Source organism: Rhinolophus ferrumequinum, assembly GCF_004115265.2.
Source record: "Rhinolophus ferrumequinum isolate MPI-CBG mRhiFer1 chromosome 15 unlocalized genomic scaffold, mRhiFer1_v1.p scaffold_54_arrow_ctg1_1, whole genome shotgun sequence".
NCBI classification, from domain to species: domain Eukaryota; kingdom Metazoa; phylum Chordata; class Mammalia; order Chiroptera; family Rhinolophidae; genus Rhinolophus; species Rhinolophus ferrumequinum.
In genome coordinates, this window is record NW_022680357.1 from 17,741,471 (window position 1) to 17,761,862 (window position 20,392).

General features: G+C 49.8%; 1 protein-coding gene across 3 annotated transcripts in view; it reads left to right on the top strand.

The window, feature by feature from the left end:
* Nucleotides 1-20,392, top strand: part of PRKCB (protein kinase C beta) — a 233,916-nt gene that overhangs the window by 94,317 nt on the left and 119,207 nt on the right. For all 3 annotated transcript variants that reach the window (XM_033101075.1, XM_033101074.1, XM_033101076.1), the window contains one exon: nucleotides 12,688-12,770. In XM_033101075.1, coding sequence (XP_032956966.1) covers nucleotides 12,688-12,770 — 83 coding nt within the window. The remainder of the gene's footprint in view (nucleotides 1-12,687; nucleotides 12,771-20,392) is intronic.

Genomic DNA, 20,392 nt, shown 5'->3' on the forward strand with positions numbered 1-20,392 from the left:
CTAACGTCAGAATTGTCCTTGGGGGAGTGGGGAGCGCCTTGTCCTGAAGGGCGCAATGAGCAGCTTGGCGAACATCTTTTGGGGATGTTGGAGAAAGGATGCTTGCATCCATGTGGGGTGAGATCAGAGAGCTTTGAATTGGTTAGGGTTGTTTGGTTCGTTGTAAGCAACAGAAGTTGAGTCTAGTTGTCTTTAAAAAAATCAGCTGGAGGGGTGTAGGGTACCACATTGTGTCAGTGCCAGGCCTTAGAGAGTACAGGTCCAGAGTACCTCTTGGATCTAGGTGGCAGGACCTAATGGGCCGCCTTCACACGGCGACACTGTTGATTCAAGAATCAAATTCATGGGCGAAAGAGTGTGATTGGCCAACCTCAGGTCACGGGCCCACCCTCTGGCCGGGGAGAGCTGCACCCCTTGACTGACAGCTCTACCAAGACTGCATATGGTGGAGGAAGGCTGGTTTCCCAAAGGCAAACCCGCATGTCAGTGACCAGAAGGGATGGATGCTATGCAGGCAAAACCAGCAGACGCCCCTGTAATCTCCACGTCTCTGTCTTTGATTTGGTGGTTTTTGCAAAATCCGCGTAGCAGGCCACCTCTTCTTGCAGGGTTGTAAACCTGTCAGAGGAGTCAACGTTCTCTGTTTGCTGGTTCAAGTGAGTTGGAGGACTGAAATTGACGTGAATTTATCTCGGGCTTCAAGCCAAGTAGCTTCAGAGGCACAAGTTGGTGGATGTGACTCACTGTCATGTCAAAAAAGGACTCGGCCTTGGGGCTGGTGGCAAGGGTGGGAGCTGGGAGCAGCAGATGGCGTATGTGGCTTGTGTCCAACAGGAAGCATGTGCCCCCTCCTACCGGCACTTACTGAAAAGAAGCCCAAGGGACAGGTGCCTGGGGATCCAGGAGACATGTCACGTCGTGTGCCGCCTGGTGCTTTCTCTTCCCTGAGCAAACTCCTCGGTGCAACAATCTCCCTCAAGGGCTGCAATATTTAGAGGGATGAAGGGAGGTGTTCATCACTGCACCCGAACTTGCCTCAGGTCAGCAACGTGCACCGATGGAATTGAGTGCGGTTAATACCCAACCCCTCATCGAAACAGAAAAGGTGTGTTTATGGGAACACAGGGAACCCCGGAGACAGTAGGGGCCCTTACTGCCCGTCCCCCGACTTCTCGTCTGTGGCTCATTAGTCAGAAGTCCCGTGGTCTCAAGAAACAAACACCCGGTTCCAGAGTCAGTTTCCATAAAGAGGGATGTGTTGGCTTCTGGAGAACAGGTGAGCGGTTCTCCCTTCAAGCCTGGTTGTTTCCAGATGCTCCGATGGGTCGTGGGACATCTCTCGGCTTCATTGGCTCTGCTGTCCGCGTGGTTGGCTTTCCTTTGTGAGAATAAAGATGGCAGACACAGATGCATCCTCTGCCAGCTTAGCATCCCCTACTGCCTGAATATAAGCCCTCTTTCCCGACCATTCCAGCAGAAGTCCTGAGGCTGGTTCTTACTCGGTGGCTTGAGTCACGTCCCTGAGTCCACATGGTGGCCTGGGTCCTACGTCAGGGGGGCAGGCGGTGAGGGCAGCCTTGGCTGGCTCCCAGGACCTGGGGCTCAGAGAGGGGTGGTCTCCGCAGGAGCAGCACCAAGGATGGGTGCTGGTCAGGCAGAAACAAGAGGTGTCGCCACACTCGTTCCAGGACCAGACGGTCTCCTGGCTCGCGGGCCCTGGGGCTGGATATGGCCGCTGAATGAAGCAATGTTGACGTTTCCTTGTAGGCTGTGGGATTCCGTCCTGCTGCCCCCACCTCCGGGGCCTGATGAAAAGGGGAGGCCATGGGGTCCAGGACAGTCCCCTCATGTTTCCCGGAGAAGCAGCATGCCCCCAGCAGCTGTCCTGCCCAAGGGCTGTCTCCCAGGGTTGGTAGGGTAGAAGGTGGCGGGCAGGGGGCGGCTCCCTTCTTACGGGTTTATTTACCCGTCAGGACTCCTCTTTGCCTCTTGTCGGCCCCACTGCTTTATCTCGCTTAGTTACACAAAGGTGGGCACCTGATACACGAAACCTTTCCTTTCCTGCAGTTGCTGACCCCAGGCTACTGCTTGGCTTCTGAGTTCCCTCCTCCGAGCTTGGCTTGTTGATAAACAGATCGAATTTGCTGTCTTCCTCTTGTCCTGTGGGAGGGAGTCAGCATCCCCAGAACTTGAAGGATTCCCCGTAAGACCCGGTAAATAACAGGTGGCTCACGCACACGATGGGAGAAGACGCATCGTGGATGCAGTGGGTCGTTCTGTACGTGTGGACATGGAAGGGCCCCCGGAGGTGTCAGTTTGGGGAAAAGCGTGGAGATCGGCGGTGCTGTTTACCGTTGGGTCACCTGGGTGGCTTTTAAATGTACCTGCCTTCAGCCTCTTCCAGTTACTCAGAATCTTTGGAGGTGGGACCTGAGCACTGAGGAGTCTTCAGAACTCCAGGTGACTCAGTGTGCAGCCAGAGCTGAGCACTGGTGCTGTGGAATTGAATCTCATGAGACATAGATAAAAACCACAAGGGAAACAGAGGAGGTGTCACTCCGTAGATAGGTACAGACTCACACACAAGCAGAAAATATCTCTAGAAGGATCCAGAAGAAACTGGAGAGGACAGCTCCCTCTGGTAACGGAGGAGAGCGGTGATTCTCAGCTGTGTTCTCCTTTGCGATGCTCAGATTTTAAACCCTGAGCATGGTTTTAAAAAGGAATTCCCCTGCATTCTCAAAGCCCGCTGTGGCCTGGGCTCAGCCGTGGTGAGTGGTTTCTGAGCAGGAGGACGACCAAAGAACCCAACCACGCATTTCTTCACTCACAGTGAATGCATCTGTTCACATTTTTGGTAAGAACTAGCCATGAGGCAGGCACACACCAGGCACCTTCATGTGGCTTTGTCCTCACAACCGAACTGTCTCCATCCTGCGGCTGGAGTAGTTTAGCTCAGAGCGTCTGGAACCAAGGTGGGAGCATTTGGGTCAGGACGACCAGCTAATGCCGAGCTGGTACACTGGCGAGCCTCACATGTCTTTGGGTGGCCTGCACAGAGCTTTAAAAAAAATCCTGTCTGGCAGCACTGGACCAGTGACCCCAGGGCCACTGATGGACAGAGCTGAGTGTCCCTGGGACGGGCGTGTGCTGTCCAGCTGTGATACAGCCCAGCCCCCACCCTCCCTGCTGTATCCACGGGCTTGCTTCCCTTAGTCACAAGGCCTGGCCTCTGTAGCTGGCTGTGTTTCCCCTGCATTAAGGTAGGTAGCATGAGTCAGCCATTAGTAGCTGTCCCCTGCGGCTACTGAGTTGCGTTACCCGGTGGACTGAGCCATTTCTGCCCCTGTCTGGCCTTCAGTCTGCCAGCTGGAGAAGCAAGGTCCTCAGCCTTCCATTTCCTTTGTGGTCTGCACGCACGGACTGTCGGCATGGGTGTGTGTGTGACACATTTGCACAGTAGGGGATGAGTGAACTACACGAGGGAAAGGGACAGTTGTCCAGCCTGGCAGCAGTGTGCGGCAGGCGGTGAGAGGAGCTGAGAATCGAGTGGGACGGCAGACATGCGGTGAATGCCCGGCTGCAGGATTTGAACTTCGTCCTTTAGGCCAGTGCTGTCCAGTAAGACTTTCACTGATGAGTGTCCACTCTGGTAGTTTCTAGTCCCACGTGGCTCTTACACGCTGGCAGCGTACCTAGTGCGAGCGAGGCGCTGAATTCTAAGTTTTATTGAATTGCTTTGAATTGGCACAGCCCCCGGTGGCTGGTGGCGGCCACCACACTGGACAGGCAGCTTTGGGCAGTGGGCCGCCCTGGCATGTGCTGCGCAGGGAGTGATAGCAGCGCTGCTTTTCAGAGGGTGAACTTTCAGGCTGCGTGGAGTGGAGGGAAGGAGGCAGGGATACTGTGGCCCAAGCTCAGCATCTCTTAGGCACTTACTGTCCACATACTGGGCCAGGATGGCTCCTGTAATGCTCGTGACAACTCTGGGCAAAATGTCCTGTCGTTCCTATTTTACAGACTAAGAAACTGAGACAAGCAAGGTCAATGGACTTTATCGAGGTCACAGAGCTAATGAATAGTGGTGCGTGGTGTAGAGTCCCGTTAGCTTGGCTGCAGGGCTTCTGGCCCCTCCATCCTGGGCGGAAGTGAATGCACCTCCGCCGACAGCTGACTCCGGGCTCTGCTGCTGTTCATGTTCTGGAGATTTCGTAGCAGTCATGTGACATCGGTGGTCGTATCTCCTTGGTGCTCATGGAAACTTTGGGTCATAGAGATGAGCTGTTAAGGCAGGCACATCAGTTTCTAGGGGGACCCGTCAAGGCTTCATTGCAAGTGTCCCCATCTGAGCTGCTGAGGGCAGTGAGGGTGGCATCAGCGGGGCAGGCGCAGGAGGAGATGGCAGAAAAGGTACCGCGAAGGCAGAATCGGGGATCCAGCCACTGCCTGATGGGGGAGGGGGGAGGAAAGCGGGGGAGGATTTCTTCTGGAACAGTGGGATCAATGACAAACACAAATGCAGCTGCCCAGTGGAAGTGGAGAGCGTGGGCTCGAGAGGAAGGCAAACCAGCTTTCGGATCCTGCGTGTTCCCGTGGGCTGGCTGGAGGCCCTGGGGCGAGTCTCTTGGCTCCGAGCACCAGTGTCCGCGTTGATACAGTGAGGATGGTGTCCCCTTCCTCACGGGGCCCTCTGTGCTGACGCTCAGGTGAAGTCGTGGGTGTGAGAGCCCTTTGTGGCCACGGGGGCCACTCCCCTGAATGCCACTCGGGCTGGGTGTTGGGTGGACACAGTGCCCAGGCCTTCCTGCCTTTGGCCGTGGACATGGTTCCGGAAACCATTTGTGGAGGGCCCACTGCCTCTTGGACACCAGGCAGAATGTCCTGCCAGTGAGCCAGCTTTGACCTGGGAGGAAAAGGGGGTCCTCCCCACACACTGCGCAGCAAAATTTGCGTGCTGGTGGCTGCAACGCAGACGCCCGTGCCACCAAGCACTTGGCATGTGTTGTCTCATTTGAGCTTCACAACAAGCTTTTCAGCGTAGGGGCCATTATTATTCCCGTTTTGGAGGAGGAAACGGAGGCTCAGGAAGGCGTAGTTATTCAGCTGGTCGGTGGTAAAACGAGTGTTCAAACCGTGTCCGTCTGATCCGAGAGGCCTGGCCGGTAACTCTTGCAGATGACGGGACTTCTTCCTTGAGAACGGGCTGTTCCGGGGCCTCCTGGGAGAGATGAGAGATGAGAGACGAGCGACGAGGGAAGTGTCGAGGGCCCCCCTCTCTCCTCCCACCACAGATACATCGGGAACTAGCGCTGGAAATTCCGTCGCAGGCGGATGTGAACCTTGCGGCAAAGAGCGTTTCCCAAAGACGTCAGTTTTTGTACAGACCTCGGTGAGAACCGGGCAGGGAGTGGATCAACTCAAAGGAGGAGAAGAAAACTCTGATGACTTGATGTCGTCCTCTTTGGAAGGCGATGAATGCATTGTAGTCGTTAGTTGGGAATTGGGGGATGGGGTGCAGTGGGAAGCAGAGTTGGGGTCCCCGTGCTTTCTTGGGGCAGATTCTCTAGAGTCCCCTGGGCTCGCGACTGTATTTTACTTCATCTGTGATCAGCCAGATGTTTCTGATCCTTGGCTGGTCTATGAGTTTCCTGTGGCTGCTGTAACAAGTGACCACAAACTTAGTGGCTTCCAATGACACAGATTTAGGATTTTACAGTTCGGAGGGTCAGAAGGGTGAAAACGGGTCTCACTGGGCTAAAATCAAGGTGTTCTCATGGCGGCGTTCCTTCGAGGGGGTCCCAGGGGCATGCTGCGCCCGGCCTTTTCTAGCTTCCAGAGGGCACCCCCATTCCTGGGTGTGGGGTCCTTTCAGCCATGACGGCGCGCCCACCTCTGCTCCTGCAGTCACGTCTCCTTCTCTCCCTCTGCCCCTCCCGCCTCCCTCTGGTACAGACCCTGTGATGACACGGGGCCCGCCAGGAGTATCCTCATCTCAAGATTCCGATGGGTGACACCTGCAGAGTCCGTTTTGCTGGGAAGGTGACATGGTAACCTCAGGATCTGGCTGTCCTTGGGGAGGGGAGGGGGCGGCATGATTCTGCCTTCCAAGCTGGCCTGTGAGCTTCATCATCTCACCTGTACCAAGGGCGGGGTGGAGGTGGGTGAAGCAGTTTCCCCTTTTAGACAGGTCATGACTGCATTTTCCCTCCTGACTCGCAGACGTTTTCATTGCTCACCTGGCCCCTGCGCGTTCGAGTGTGAGACCCCATTGTGTAGCCCCAAGGAAGCACAGTAACAGGTTGGATTCAGAGGTCTGCAGGCTGCCAGCTTCCATCCTCTGGGAGCAAGGAGTTATTGAATGAACCCTGAAGCGTCTAGGAATTCTTGGCTCTTACCAGGCACCTGTTTGTAAGTAGGACCTGGTTCGCGTTTCAGCAACGCAGTAAATGTTGCCTCTTATTTAAGAAAAGCTGCTCTTCCCCTGAATTTGCCAAACACACATGAGGGGGAGTTTATTTGCATCACAAAAGGACTGAGTCTGTTTCTTTAAATAGCTCGCCAACCCTACTACTGTTCTTTAAAGTGTTTTGGTCAATGGGAAACCTGATTTGCGCAACTTTTCGGAAACACAGTGTGTAAAGGTCTGGAAGGAACTTCAGTCTTCTAAAGTCTGTCCCCAGCCTCTGCAGGGTGTGGTCACGTCACGTGGCATATTGATCCCACCCTGGTGGGGTGGATGGTTTATGTCTGTGGCTCATGGGAAGGCTGCCTGAGGGGCCCTTGTCACTGGCTGGTGGGTATCCCCATTCCCCCACCGCCACCATCAGCCAGCCAGGACACACGTGTACCATGAAGCTGCTGGGCTTTGTTCTTTTCTGGGGCTCATGATACTCGTTCTTTTGTTCCTTCATGCCCCAAACATTTGTGTACGACATACCAGTTATGTCCCAAGAGCTGTGACAGATACTGGGAAAGCAGAGGTGAGCCCCCTTCCATCCCTCAGAGAGCGGAGGGATGAATAAGAGCATAACTGATGTTTGGAAGAAAGGTTCTAGAGTATAAAGCACCTACTGATAAGTGGGGCAGGAAACAACTTTCTTACGTAGTTGTGTTGAAGAAGAAATTAAAACCATAAGAACAGACCACTTAGAAACGTAAAACAATGATGGCACTAAATAAAAACTTAGGATGCTACCAAAGCTGTCCTTGGAAGGTTTGAGCCTTAAAATCTTGAAATTTCATGAAAAATTTCAAGACTTTTAAGAATGGGAATAAATTAACTTGAGCAGTGAATTCAAGATGCTTTAAAAAGAGCGATAAATGATAACAGACATTGGTTGAATACGCGTGATGCCCTGGGCCCAGTTCTGAGCGTGGATTAGCTCATTTAATTCTGACACCAGTACCACTCTATGACTACTGTAAATGTCACTCATTTTTCAGAGATAACATACTGTGCCCAAGTATTATAGCTTGTAAACAATGAATGCAGGGTGTAAGCCTGGACTGCTGACTCCAGAATTCATACGCCTAACCACTCAGTAATACCAATCAAATAAGTAGGAGAAATAAAAGTAAAGATAGCAATTAATGAAGTAGAACAAACCCAGTAGCACTGATAAATATATACATGACTTGCTTCTTTAAAAAGATGGGATAATAAAATAGACAAGAAAGAAGACACACCTCTGGGGAAGCAAGAGAGAGAGAGAGAGACAGAGAGAGAGAGAGAGAGAGAGAGAGAGAGAGAGAGAGAGAGAACAGAAAGAAAGAGAGAACCTAACAATACAACGTGAAGAAAGAATGAGACTGGGCTGATCAGGACCCCAGATGGTACAGTTGAAACATGGAAACAAGGAGGAGAAACCTATGGACAATTTCCAAGAAAAATATAAAATCCCAAAAGCTAGTTTGACAGGACAGTAAGGGAGAGGTGAAGCTGCTGGATGCTTAGAATGGGACTGGACTGTGTGCTACCATCTTTCTCATTCCATGTTGGTTAGAAAGTTCTCGGTATAAAATATGATCAGGATCAAAAAAAAAGGGCACACCTATCAGAAAGGAGGAAAGGAAAATGTTATCAATTGGGATAATCTGACTCTTGACCTGGTAAACTCAAAGGAAGCAACTGAAAACCCACGGAAACGATTGCCAGTTAAAAAATAAATGCTCGCACAATAAACATACAGTCTTGAAAATCCATGGCTTTCCTATTTGTAAACAGTAACGAGTTGGGAAAAAAAAATGTCAAAATCACAATAGCATAGAAAAGGGGGTCCCTCAGATAACACTAAATGAGAAATGTGTGGGACCTATGGCGAAATTGAAAGACTTTATTGGGAGACATTAAGTAAGATTTTAACAAGGGGATGCTTTATTCCTGATAGAAAGACATTATAAAAGTGTCAGTTGTCTTGAATTTAGTTTCTAAATTTCAGACAATTTCAGGGAAAGTTCCCATAAATTTTGGGGGGCGGGGGTTGGGATCGACCCAATATAATTCCAATAAAAATTCCATTGGTATTTTTAACAGCTTGATCAACTGACTCCAAAGTTCGCTTGGAAGAATAAACATGTAGTGATTGCCAAGCAAATGTTGAAAATAAGGATAATGAGGGAGGACTCCCCCTGCCGACATATAACATATTAGAAAGCTACTGTAGTGAAAATGTATATGCTGTTATGAGACAGATTGCTGGAACAGAGAAGGCTCAGACACTGGCCCCAGTGTGTATGATTATTTAGCATGTAATAAAGTTGGCGTTTGAAAGCAGGGAGGAAGGGATGAATTATTTCAGTAGAAGATGCTGCAACAACCGAGTACCTATTTGGGGGGAAAGATGGTGAATTAGATTCCCGTGTCATATCAGATACCAAGAAATGGCAGAGCATGGAAGGATTCAAAGTGCACGTGATGTCATGTAAAAGTAAAAAACAGAATAATATTTATATGACATTGTGGCAGATTTGAAGTGTAGTTGCACTAAGTTTTTTGTCCAGTTTTTTCTTTCACTGGACTGCAAGTTTTTTTATCCGTAATGTTTCTATTCTTATTCTTAATTTGTTAGCACACGTATTCAAACTTATAACGTCCTAGGTAGCGGTTCTTCATAGCGGTAATCTCTTGGGGAATAAGACAAGACTTCTAGCATACACAGTTTTGCAGCCCTTCTCCTCTGACCCCCCGTTTCTTATGACTTGGGTCCCCCCCTCCTTTCTCCCTCTTTTTACCACCACTATTTCTTACACCTCTTTTATTCGCTTTTCAGTTGTTGTTTTATAGGGTATATATACTCTGGTACTGTTGCGGGAAGTCAGATTTCTAAGTTCTTTCCTTCTGGAAATGTCTTTATTTTGTACTTTTACTTGAATGCTAGTTTGGCTTTCTATGAGGTTTTAGGTTCAGAATGAATTTTCCTAAACCTTTGAAGATATTGCTTTGTCATATTCTAGGATTCAAAATTGTGGATGAGAAATGTGATGTTGTAATTGCTTTTGTTCCTTTGTGGCTGACCTTACCTCTTTCCTCCCCTTGACCCTGCTGGAAATGTTAGATCTTGGGGCCCTGGGTCTTTTATCATTTTTTTCCTAGTGGCACTTGATAGTTTTTTTTCCTATTAAATGGCTCAAATGTTTCTTAATCTTTCGGGAATTTTCTCCTTCCATTTACCATGATTATGTCTCTTCACCATTCTCTCTGTTCCCTTCCTCACATCCTTTTCGATGGATATTAGAATTTCTGGTCTATCCTACATGTCTCAGCTCATTCCTTTCATTCTTTCTTGCACTTTTTTGCAGAATTCTGGAGAAATCTTTAAATTTAGACTTCCAGTTTTCTACATTCCTCTTGAGCTCAGTTCATTCCGTTTTCAGCCCCACTCCTGAGTTTCCAGTTTGGGCAGTCATAGTTTTCATTCCCGGATCTCTTTCTTTGACTTGGTTTTGTGTCAAAGTCGGCTTATTTTTCCTGGTTATATAACGAATATATACTCCTTGTAAAGATTTCAAGCAATACAGAGGAATGAAAGGTTTAAAGTAAAAATTATCTGTACTCCTACTGCCCAGAGGTAACCATCACTGGCCTTCCTTGGTCACTGCTCGTATGTTTCCCTCAACATGCACAGGGACCCCGCCACCCCCCACCCCACACTACTTGACATAAATATCTTTACACCAAGCATATATTACCTACAAAATACAGCAAATATTAAAATAGAAAAAGGAGAAAGTAAAAGAGGAAGAAATTGGCCCCTTTGGAGCGCTTCTTGGTTCCCAGCCATGAGGGTTTAAACATTTTTTATATTATGGAAAATTGCAAACGTATAGAAAAGAAGACCGATTGATATCATGAGTCTCCGTGTGTACACAGTGATTAATGATGGCTAAGTTTTTTCCATCTATAACCCTCCACTTTCTATCCCCTTCTTGTCTTGAATTATGTTGAATCATTTTTTCCATAAAGATTTCATGATGTAGCCTCAAAGGAAAGGATGCTTGAACAAAAATAATCACAGTACCATTATCACACCCTGAAATTGTCATTCCCCGATAGGAATAACAAGAATTCCTTCACATCATCAAAACATGCGTGTAACCATTTTCCTGACATTGTCTCATAATTTTTTAAACTAGTATTTCCTTTTTTTTTTATTTAAGATTTTTTTTATTGGGGAAAGGGAACAGGACTTTATTGGGGAACAGTGTGTACTTCCAGGCCTTTTTTCCAAGTAAAGTTGTTGTCCTTTCAGTCTTAGTTGTGGAGGGCGCAGCTCAGCTCCAGGTCCAGTTGCCATTGTTGGTTGCAGGGGGCGCTGCCCACCATCCCTTGTGGGAGTCGAGGAATCGAACCGGCAAACTTGTGGTTGAGAGGACGTGCTCCAACCAACTGAGCCATCCGGGAGCTCAGCAGCAGCTCAGCTCAAGGTGCCGTGTTCAATCTTAGTTGCAGGGGGCGGAGCCCACCATCCCTTGAGGGACTCAAGGAATTGAACCAACAACCTTGTGGTTGAGAGCCCACTGGCCCATGTGGGAATCGAACCGGCAGCCTTCGGAGTTAGGAGCATGGAGCTCCAACCGCCTGAGCCACCGGGCTGGCCCCAAAACTAGTAGTTTCTTTAAATTAGGATCTAAACAAGGTCTGCGTATTGCATTTAGTTGATACATTTCTTACATCTCTTTGTATGTAAAGGGTTCTCCTCTGCCCGTACTTTTTTTCTTCTCGCAGTTTTTCTGTTTCAGATTTTTGCTACTTTTTTCTTTTTTGAGCCGTTTTCAGTTTCCATAGAAATTGACTGGAAAGGAGAGAGTTCCAGTTACGCCCTCAACCCCCTTCATCCCACTTGGCCCATTATTAACATTGTGTATCAGTGTGGTACCTTCGGGACAATGGATCAGCCGATTTTGATACATTGTTATCCACTAAAAGCCACAGTTTATATCAGGGTTCACGCTTTCTGTCGTACATTTTATACATGCACCAGCCACCACAGTATCACACAGAATTCGCTTACTTGTCCTGGAACTCCTCCCGCTGTCCTCTTGCAGCTTATTTGTTGAAGGATCTGTTTGGTTATCTCGTAGTTGCCCACATTCTGGGGAATTCTGTCTTCTCGGTGGCCCCCTGTGGTGTCATTGAACATGTGCCTCCGTCATTTGTACTTTCTGTCAATTGGAAGTTGGGTCAAGGTACCTGAACCAGTTCGGGTTTGATAGGTTTGGCTAGAGGGCGCCGTCGGGGTTGGAGCCTTGCCCGGTGTGGTCGGCAGTAGGTGGGTTGTGTCTGTTGGTGACGTCAGTGGCCACTGAGGGTTGCTGCCCGTCGTGTCCGTGGGGGTGTTTTGAGGCTTCCCATCCTGTTTTTGTTTACTGAGAATGTCCTTTGGAGAGCTGCTCAGCCGGTTTCTGCAGCATGGTGCCCCCCGTCCTCTGGGAACCCACCGTCTGGAGTTCTTGTAGAAGGTGATTTGAAGACGAAAACTGTAAAACAAGAGTTGAACCACAAAAACATCAGTTTTGTTTTGTATCTATTCTGTGGCTGCCCGTCCCCTCCAGGGGCACAATCCCCAAATGGTGGGGCCAGTAGCGTCGGTGTAGTTAACTAAACACATTCAGATGTATGCACGCATGTCCTTGGTTGCAAGCTACTAAATTAAGGAACAACATACACACCGCTGCCCATTTCTTCCATGCTTCCACATAAAGGGCATTGCTCCGGGGTGGAAGGGGGCATGGGGCTGCCTTTCCCGTTCACTGTTTCTACACGTCCTTCATATGTACATCCCTCTCAGGGTGATTCTAGTATTTAGACGCACGTATTTCTCATGCATTATGAACCTAAACACAGCCAACCAGTTCATCTGGTGCCTGATCTAAGAAACAACATTCTGTTCCCAGACTGGGCAACTTAAGCCATTCCAAGTCGTGTAACGGTGAGCACATGTGATCTCTTGGACCCTCGTCATCTTTAGAAGCTGAACAAGTTTGCAAGTGGCAGCCTTGGTGTGCCCAGGAGTTGGAGCGCCACTGAGAAGCAGGTGCAGAGGCTCAAGGCATCGTTTATTTGGGGATGAAGCAGCCTTTACTTGCCGTGAAGTCCCGGTTTTAATGATCTCTTCTCTCTCTTTCCCTCTCTTCCTCCTCTCCACTTCCCTTCTTCCCTTCCTTCTACCCTTCTTTTCTCTTTTGCAGTCTGCTGTTTTGTCGTGCACAAGCGATGCCATGAGTTTGTCACTTTCTCCTGCCCCGGCGCTGACAAGGGCCCAGCCTCCGATGTAAGTAACGGCCACTGGTCACGTCTCTGTCCACTGGTCACCTCGATGCGTCCTTTCGGGTAAATGTGACTGAGGACTTGGAGACAAAGAGATCGGATGGTCTCATTCCAAGCCACGTGGTGGGCCTTTCAACCTCTGAGACATTTTTCATTTTAAAGGAAAAAGCAAAACATGTCCGGGGGGGCCGGGGCGGCCGTGTAAGCGTACAGGAAACTAGCTAATTCTCCTACCGTGATTTTGCTAAAAGTCTTTAAACTTTTTGTATTAAATTGATTGGGATGACATTGGTTAATAAGATTATATGTTTCATAAATGTCTTGATCTTTACAGCTGACACACGAGAGGACATGGGCAGGGGTTGAACTGTTAACTGCTACTGTAAAAAGGTCCTTGGGAGGGTACCTGACTGAGCTCTTTATGGCTCTTTGTTAGGGAATTCTTGCCACCAGGGCCCCAGAATTGGGAGGAAAAGAGATTATTCTGGGGCTCTGCATCCCTGGCTATGAATGCTGTGGGCGGGACAACAGACGATTCTGGATAACACGGCAAATACTTTTTGTTTTAATCACTATGACTTTATTTTAACATGGGTCACAAATATGGATCCAGTAGTGGTTTTGCATGTACAGGAGGGATGTAAAATTTTCTACCTAAGTAAAGGTATTTAGGTTAAACAACAGATATATTGATTTAAGAAAAATATGAAATGAATGACGGTATGGGGTTCTATAAAGGACCCGGCAAAAGTCTGGGTTCAAGTTTGTCTAAAGTTTGGGGAACGTTGATTGTCCACCCAACGGCCATTCATGGCCCTTGCTCTTCTTTCCGGCAGAGGCCCCCTTTCACGCTGGAAGCTGAAAATGCCCGATCCTTGCTTCCCCAGGCTCCCTGTAGCTGACGAAGAGCACGTGACCTACTTCTGCTCAGTGGGTCCACAGCGGAGTCTGGGGAGGGCTTCTAGGAAAGACCTTCCCTTCTCATAAGAGAGGGCATCTCTTCCTTTATCCCGTTGGGCACTTTTGTGTGGGGGATACAATGCTTGGAGTTGTGGCAGCCCTTTTGGGACCATGCGGGAGACGTGGCAGACGTCCTGAGCGTGGCAGAATGCAGGAGTTGAAGGCACCTGGGTCACAGATGACACTGAACACTGCTGAGCCAGCTCTAAGTTCTCTTCTGCCAGAATGTGTATGTGAGACAAGCAGCCCGGGAAGGGGACTTGGGAGAGTTTGGTTTGGGGTGTGTTCCATGCAGCTGACATTTTCCGGGCAGCACTTCCCCCCGTGCATACGCTTCCGCTGCCTGGTAGTGAAGCACATTCAGTTACCCTACGTGCAGCCGTCACCCCAAGTTCTCTTACTTGGTTCCTGCATTGGCCCACCTTCCTGGAACTGTCTACACTGGCTCCGTCCACGACTGCTCCTGTCCTTACCCACTTCGACTTGACAGCTGACCTCGGCGTGGTGACGACCTTGCGTCCTTGTGTGTTTGACTCGCGTGGCCTCCTACAAACGGTCATCAGTCAGGGGCATCTCTGTCGCCACAGCAACACGGACAGTCCAGAGCTTAGGCCGCAGTTACTGTGTGTGGAGGCCGTGGTCCTTGGGGATAGAACGACATGCAACGTGGCGCACCCCCAGCCTGTTTGGGAGCGTTTGTCACGTTCTCTCCCATCACAGTCCTGGCCCTTGTAGTGCAATCCTTTCATCCGCAGGGAAACAGGCAGGGAAGTGGGGGGACAGGCTGGCTCTGACCTGCAGCTCTGAACGTGCATGCCAACAGACCTGCTGTTCACGGAGAGCCAAGAGAACAGGGTCTCCCACATCCTGTCTTTATTCGGGGACTTGTTCTGTTGCCTGAGACAGAAACTCACCTCACAGCGGCTTATGTGAAAAGGGAAAGTTTAGGTCCCTGAAAGTGAAAAGCCCCGGGGGAGACTGGCTTTACACGCCGTGAGTGAGGGTGCAGAAGTGACACCCTCAGGAGTCTTGCCATCCACTTCTTGACTCAGCCTTCCTGCCTTGGTTCTAGTTTTAGGAAGGCGTTTCTCCCGTAACGACTGCAGCACCTTTCGTCTTATGTTTGATCGTGGCTGCAACTCCAGTGACAAGAGCTGAAGTCTCCTCGGACCTTGGGTGACCTATAGCCAGAAGGATGGTCATGCTAATTGGCCAGACCTGGTCCTGTGCCCACCCCGTGGTTGGAGAGTGAGGGAGAGGTGGTCCCTTAGAAGAAAGCTAGAGAGGCGGTGCTGAGGATGGGTTAGAAAAGACAGACCTCGGAGCCAGCCTCCCTCAGCTCAAATATGTGTGACCGTGGGCAAATTACTGAAATCTCTGTGTGCCTTAGATTCCTCAGCTGAAATGGGTGAAACAGTGGTCCCCACCTTACAGCATTGTTAGGAGTAGCCCATGTCTAAATATCTGTGAAGGCACTTAAGACAGTGTCTGGTAAGAGCTATCTGTATACGTGAAGGAGAGGATGAAAATGACAGTGAGTAACAGCGAGTACATGCTGGGCGGGCAACGAGGACACAGCCCTGCAGTAAGCCTGAAGACCAGCAGGTCCTCTGCCTGCCACCTGGTCTGCCTGCCACCTGGCACCGCTTCCCGGGAGTGTGTAGGCTTCATCCAGAAGTGGTAGGAGACCCCTGTCTGTATGAATGGGGCTGTGCAGCCACCCGTTCCCTGGGTCCGGGGAGGGCAGGAAGCGTGCCCTAGAGCCAGCATGCGTGGAAGTTGGCAGCCTGCCTGGAACGATCCTGTCTGGACACAGTTCCAAGGAGGTCGCTTGGCGTCAGGGATGATAAATAGGTCCAGACTCCTGAACTGGCTCGATTCTCAGTTCACTGACTTTTTTCTGTCCATGGTGGGAGGCGTGATTAATGACCTGGCCACACCTGCTCACCAGCCTGGCCAGGCTCTCTTTTGGCTGCCCTGGGGGCTCAGGCAGGCTTGGAGGCGTCCCTTTCTCCTGCTTGACCTTGGAGTTGCTGGTGTGAGCAAGCTCATGGAGCTGTAAAGCCATCTGCATCCACGAGAAAAGGATGGGCTGGGCTCTGTCCCCTCCTCTCTGCTACTCCAAGCCTAGTCTGAGCTAGGGAATATGCGGGATGTTAGTGGAACTTTGTCACCTACAGATAGGGCCACGTCGTGGCGTGTTATGTTCTGGAGGAATTTTATGAACTGGGCACTGTCCCAGAGAATCCAACTCCTGACCCAGTGATCCAACACCAAAAGGAATAGACAGTGTATGGGGGTACCCACCCTGGAGCACCTCCAATGGCAGAGTTCCTGGCCCTTCTGGTCACCCTAGGTGTCGTACCTCCTCGTTCGTGGTCTCACCTGGTTGGAACGCACAATTCTGCTGTCTCTTGGGCCATTTAGAGAGAGTAAGTCTCGGATACTGCCGTAAGCATTACGTATGGACATAACCCCCATCGCTTAAAATAGAGACCACATATACAGCCTCCTGAGAGGTCTTCTCAGAACAAGAAAGAGAGGCATTGTCTCTGAGGGTTGGACTTGCCCTGTGTCTTTCTTTGGCTGTCCGGTGGCTAGAAGATCGAGGATGTCCCCACTCACCTGCGTGGCAGTGAGCAGGTTGGTGGCCTGGGAGCCTTGGTTCTTCTCCACGTGGCCGCCATCCTCCAGTTGGCTAGCTCTGGATTGTTCACACGGTGGCTTCAGCGTTCCAAGAGCAAGAGAGCTTGCCCCAGTGTGTAAGTGCTTTTCCAGCCTGTGTATCATGTGTGATAAGGTCCCACTGGACAAAGTAGTCGCTTGGCCATGCCCAGATTCCAGTGGGAGAGAAATAGACTCCGCTCTTCCCGGGATGGGGAGACTCTGGTCATCGTACTGCAGATCCTGTGGACCCAAGAGGCCTCTGCAGAACAGACCCCTGGAGACAACCCCGCTGGACTTCACAAAAGATCTACAGATCTTGGTGTCATTCAGGGAGTCACAGAGGCCCTCGTCAAGGGAGCTCACCTCGTTTACCCCCTTGCCCAGGTCCCTGGCCGACCCCGCCACCTCCAGCTACAAATGGGAAGTTAGGCAACTTGTCAACTGTACCTAGAGACACTGGTGGTTAAGGGTGGGGACTCTGGAGTCAGACGCATCTGAGTTGAGGGCCTGACACTGCTCGTTCTGCAGTAGGGGACCATGGGTGTGCCCTTTCCCTCTCGGTGGCTGTTTCCTTACCTGTAAGTTGGAATATTGGTACCAACCACATAAGTTTGTTGTGATACTTTTTCTACTCCTTAAAATGAAAAAGGGTTAATCACAACACAAAGTGGACCAAAGCAAAATGATGGAAAGCCCACTGACGAAAGTGCAAGCTCTGTGCCTGTCACATGGTGAACCCTTGACACAGCAGCTAAGGACATTTCAATTGCTCTGTGTCTCTCTAATTGAGAAAGTACTGATGGGCCTCTCTGCATCCCGCTACCCCAAGCATGCCCGTAGGAGGGGATCACTATACCCCAAAGCACAGAGGCTGTGCTGCAATGTTAAGAAAAGAACCTGGACTTTGGAGCCACAAACCCTGGGTGTCATTTACTGCTCCAACGATCTTGGGAAAACTAATTTTAGTTTTGAGACAGTTTCTGTCTTTAAAGTGGGGGAATGATACCTTGGTACCTAAATCATAGCTTTTCGGTGAGTATTTACTGAGATTGACTGAGCTACTTCCATAGTGTCTGGCACTTGTAAATGGTGTCTAAATTGTTATAATACCTGGAGGCATGTCTCCTGCTGAAGAAGGGAGAGAGGTCACCCTCTGACCTGCCAAGGAATCATCGCTAATAATATAGCTCCCTTTATTGAGCGGGTGCTCTGTGCCAGGCAGTAGGGAAAGGGCTCTTTGGCAGGTTTGTCTAAAAATATGTTCGTCAGCATTGTATGGTCTTGGAAATAATTTCTCATCGTTTATAGCCAAGGTGACGAATAAAATCCATTGTGCAGACCCTGTGCCCTTGTGGTCCCATCAGTAAGTCAGGTTATTTAAAAGTAATGGTCACTCATGGTAAGGGGAGCCTTCCTTCCTTCCTTCCTCCCTCCCTCCTTCCTTCCTCTTTTTCTTTTTTTTTTTCTTTCTTTCTTTCTTTCTTTCTTTCTTTCTTTCTTTCTTTCTTTCTTTCTTTCTTTCTTAATTAAAGTTTATTGGGGTGACAATGGTTAGTAAAGTTACATAGGTTTCAGGTGTACAATTCTGTAATACATCATCTCTATATCACATTGTGTGCTCACCACCCAGAGTCGGTTCTCTTTCCATCACTATATATTTGATCCCTTTTACCCTCATGTACCCACCCCCTCTGTCTTTAATCAAGTCTTAACTTTATGAAGAGATATTTAAAAATGGTAAAGTATGTGTTGGGAAGTAAAAGAACATTTTAAAAAGGACATGTCATATTCATCTATTAAAAAGAATAGGTAGATAAATGCTAATGTGTTTGAAAATCTGGTTGAATGGATGGTTTTCCAGGAAATTCTAAATTGCCAATTTTGTCTTAAGGAGAAATTGAAAACCAGAATAGGTGAATAACTGAGAGAACTGACAACATTGCCTGAGAAGCCTTTCTTCTCCCAAAGCCCCAGACTGATAGGTTTCATAGGGAAATTTTAAACTTTAGAGGAATGAAGGATTTCTGCTCATTTGAAACTGTGTCAGATTACAGAGAAAAAGTAAAGCTTCACGATTCTTTTTAAATTGGAAGTGAGGGAAATCGTACTCAGATTCACAGCAGAAGAGACTGGCTCATGGAAGACACTGGGGATGGAATGCGAGCTTCTGGGACAAGGGTCTCAGACACTGGAGCTGAGGCTCCAAGATGCTTTCTCATCATCAGCTGTATCAGTTGGCTCTGCTGTGTAACAGGCCGTCCCGAAGTGTAGTGGCTTAAAGCAGCATCCTTTATCATTTCTCAAGGTTTTGTGTGCTGCTTGGGTGACTCTTCTCATCTGGGTCTGTTCAGCTGATCTCTGCGGGGCTGTCATGCGTCTTGGTCAGCTAGTGAGTTGGCTGGTGCTGGATCACTAAGTGGGATCTGGCACCCAGTCCATTGGGGAACGGAGAGCTTCCCACAGCACCACGCTACTCTTGGACACCAGCTGGGGGCCTTCTACTAGTGAGTTTGGGTGTGTGCGCCGGAAGCCATGTTTGCGTGCGCTGGAGGCCATGTTTGCGTGCGCCGGAGGCCATGTTTGCGTGCACCGGAAGCCATGTTTGCGTGCACCGGAAGCCAGTTTATGTGCGCCGGAAGCCATGTTTGCGTGCACCGGAAGCCAGTTTGTGTGCGCCGGAAGCCAGTTTGCGTGTGCCGGAAGCCAGTTTGCGTGCGCCGGAAGCCAGTTTACATAACATTAGTTAGGAAGGAATTGATCGGAAAGAATATGATGTACTTCAGAGGACTGGAGGGAAAACCGACTTTTCCGTCACCGGACCGGCTGTATTTGTTTCTGGTTCTCGTGGTGCTTTGGCCCTCAGTTCAGATTCCAGAAGGAAGGAGGTGGTTTGGCCCCACAGCCTAACCAACCCTCGGTTGGGTTTTTAAGGTGTTCCCTCCGAGACTAAACGCTGTGGGGGTGGGTTGGCTTTTCAGAGGAGGTTCGAGGCACGGCTACCAAAGAGGAAGGGCTGATGGAAACAGGCCCACTTCCATTTCTAAATGCTGCGTTGCAGAAAGCAGCCCTCCCCTGCAGAGATACAGGCAGGGGCCTGGGAGTCTGTGTCCTGAGGTCCCCCCGGGAATTCTGCCGGGTAGCGGGGTTTGGCTCTGAAACCAGAATGGTGGGGTTTGAATCCCAGGGGTGCCGCTGACTCGCTGAATCGTCTTGGACTGGTTACCTGCCCTGTCTGCCTCAGTTTCCTCATCTGTTAAAAGAGGAGGGGCCAGCCCCCTCCTCGGAGGATTTAGAGGTAACGTGCAGTAAGGGCTTCGTGTTGTGGCCGGTACATCGTGCGTGCTCACTCGTATGGTTACCACCCATGGTCCTTCGCAGAGTCCAGCTGTATCCTTGGCGTGGCGGTCATCCATCTTGCGGGCCACCAAATGGAAAGACAAAGGCACCTCCCATGGGCTGGATAGGGCAAGAGTCTGACAAGATGAGGGTCATGTGATCAAATGAGGTTCTTTTGACTGTGGCGTGAATTCCACTCGAATCTGCTCCGTTTGCCACGTGCCAGCGAGGGGCTCGCGAAGCGCAGAACCAGCACACCAAGGTCACATGGGTTGCTTCTCAGCAGCCCTTTGTCCCTCGCTGTCACAAAGACACAGAGCTTCACGCTGCGAGGAAGATGCAAATGCATGGGGTGCGGTGTGTGGAGGACAGAAACCAGCTGCTTCTCCTGAGCAGAAAGGAGAACTGCGGGGACCCGGAGGAGGGGAGATGTTCTGTCTCAGGAATTATTTTGGCTTCTCCTAGTTGGGGTGGGCCCAGCCTCAGAGCCTGAAAAGGGCAGTTTTCTGGGAGACCTTAGCATGTGGCACCTGCAGACATGGGGGAAAACAGACAATCAAAAGACCGATGACCCTGGAGAGAGACAGCCTGGGGGGAAGTGAAGAACGGCTGGTCCCGGAGTGAAAAGACCTCATTTCTAGTCTTCCTTCTGTCTCTGAGTTT